Source organism: Poecilia latipinna, unplaced genomic scaffold (assembly GCF_001443285.1).
Source record: "Poecilia latipinna isolate Pla-1442-1.1 unplaced genomic scaffold, P_latipinna-1.0 Scaffold2710, whole genome shotgun sequence".
NCBI lineage: Eukaryota > Metazoa > Chordata > Actinopteri > Cyprinodontiformes > Poeciliidae > Poecilia > Poecilia latipinna.
The window spans coordinates 42,864-45,048 of record NW_015115326.1 but is presented as its reverse complement, the minus strand read 5'-3'; the positions used below and the strand labels follow the sequence as shown (position 1 = coordinate 45,048).

General features: G+C 39.1%; 1 protein-coding gene across 1 annotated transcript in view; it reads left to right on the top strand.

Moving 5' to 3' along the window:
- LOC106938849 (glycogen debranching enzyme-like) overlaps positions 1-1,596 on the top strand; it is a 7,430-nt gene extending 5,834 nt beyond the window's left edge. The window contains exon 5 of the mRNA XM_015021037.1: positions 1,504-1,596. Coding sequence (XP_014876523.1) covers positions 1,504-1,596 — 93 coding nt within the window. The remainder of the gene's footprint in view (positions 1-1,503) is intronic.
- The last annotated feature ends 589 nt before the right edge of the window (positions 1,597-2,185 follow it).

Genomic DNA, 2,185 nt, shown 5'->3' with positions numbered 1-2,185 from the left:
AGGACCAGTAACAGTCAGAAAAAGTGATTTTTAACACACAATTCTCCTAACTCATTCCACATCTGTCATCAACCAACTGCTGCCTCATTAAAGCCTCATCTTACCTTTCAAACACCTGCCACCATGCTAAGATGAACAACAAAGAAACTGAGCTCCAGCCTCCACACCTCCAAAAAGACACAACTCACTAATGTGGCATACACACATACACACACGCACACACACACACACACACACACACACCCGCACGCACACACAGATAGCATATCTTTCTATCTTCACAAGGACTTTGCATGGACTTCCTTTCATTTTTGATCCATTTCTATACCCACTTATCCTAAACCTAACCCTAAGTCAGTTCAACTTTAGTCCTAAACCTAATCCCTACCCCACAAACAATGCTTCTTATGGGTCTAGGCTTTGGGCCCCATAGGGAGAAGTGGGTCTTCACAATGTAGTATTTGTTGGAAAAAGAAAAAAAAAAAAACTCTCTGGCGGAGAAATGCTAAAACACACACACACACACATGCATGCACACACAAATTGATAATTTTTTTTTCTGCCGTCTGTAGATGTTTATGTGTGATCACAGCAAGAATGAGAGCTTCATTTGGTTCCATATTACAAATGCATTACGCAGCCTAGAGAGGAATCAGCTGAGGTTAGGAGGATGTTGGTTAGGTTTGAGAGGAAAACAAGATGGAGGGAGGTTTTTTATAGGCAATTAAACAGCAGGGCTACACCTCAGTCACTTTGTCCTGTCAACCCATGATTAAAACTGTAATTAAGATGAGCCAGTGTGTGTGTGTGTGCAAGAGAATCAATTTGGAGATTCATTAAAAGGCCAATAATTGTATAAACTCTTTAATCAATTTAAAACTTAATTCTACTATTTATTTTATTTTTGAACCAGCATTTCTTTCTTTTGGGAGTAACTACAGTTGTTTTAACATCAATGTTTTACAGGAGTTCTAAGGACAATGAAGACATTCTGATGAAAAGTGTTGCACAGGATGAAAAATGGGATTTTTGACCCTGTATTCTGACGCAAACTCAGCTGGTCAGCGACAGATATCGACAGCAATCTATGTTTTCACTCACGGGAGTCGAATTCTGTCAAATGCGGAATCCTTGGAGGGGGGGAGTGGCGGTGCGGGGGAGCGGGAGGTGTTGACGACTCTACTTAGCATAGGAATAGCCTAGTGTAACCCAGGTTAACATAATCCTCCTTAAATGTAAGCCTTTTCATAAAAATAGCTATAAAATAGATAAATAGGACATAAATAAATAAATAAATAAATAGCAGAATAAATAGGTTTTAAAACAGTTAAAAATATAAAAACTAATAATTACAGACGTGTTGTATTTCATATTATAATATTTTATTTGGTTAAAAATCTGTATAAAAGTTTTATTTTGTCAGCATCTAAAACGGTAAAGTGTGCGATAAATCTCTGATTCTGAAGGGTCACATTGATGTGTAGCCCATGTGACTCGCTCCAGCCAACCGGATTGCTATGTTCTCTGGTGCCAGAAGAAGAAGCAGAGCGCGAAGAAGAAGCAAAGAACAAAGAATCTAAGAGAGTTGTGCTGTGAATGAGAAAAAGATGAGATAAATCGACGATTATAAACATTTTTTCAATTTTTTTGGAGAAGGAGCGTTCTGAATTTTTCAATCTGACTGCGTTCGGGATTGTGTTATGTGTTACAGAACTGGACTTGGTGAGTTAAAAAGTGTATTTTATTTTCTGAGAACGTATTTGTAAAGTACTTTATTTCGTTGAAACAGAAAGGTAAAGTGGTGCATTTATGTAATTTTATGTTCAAAAACTGTGGAAGTAATGGATGAGCTGAGGTGGGTGAAAGCATGTTCCCCCCACCCACACACGATGTTCAACCGCCAAATCTGCGAGTATACTACTCTATTCAGTACCAAGCAGAGTTAAATGAACTTTTGTTATGCTTTGTTGGTTATTAAACCAGGCCTTTTTGAGGTTCTGCTGGAAATTGGACCGGGAAATTCCGAGTCGATTGCTGAGTTGGATTCCGCTAGTGAGAAACAAACCCAGGAGCCCTGTAACCGTCTAGCAGGAGCTACGCCCTCTGCTGGATACTGCAAATCATCCAAACTGGTATGACCTGTCCATGTTTCCTGCTGAAATAGCAGTGGATTCAGAGAAACGGG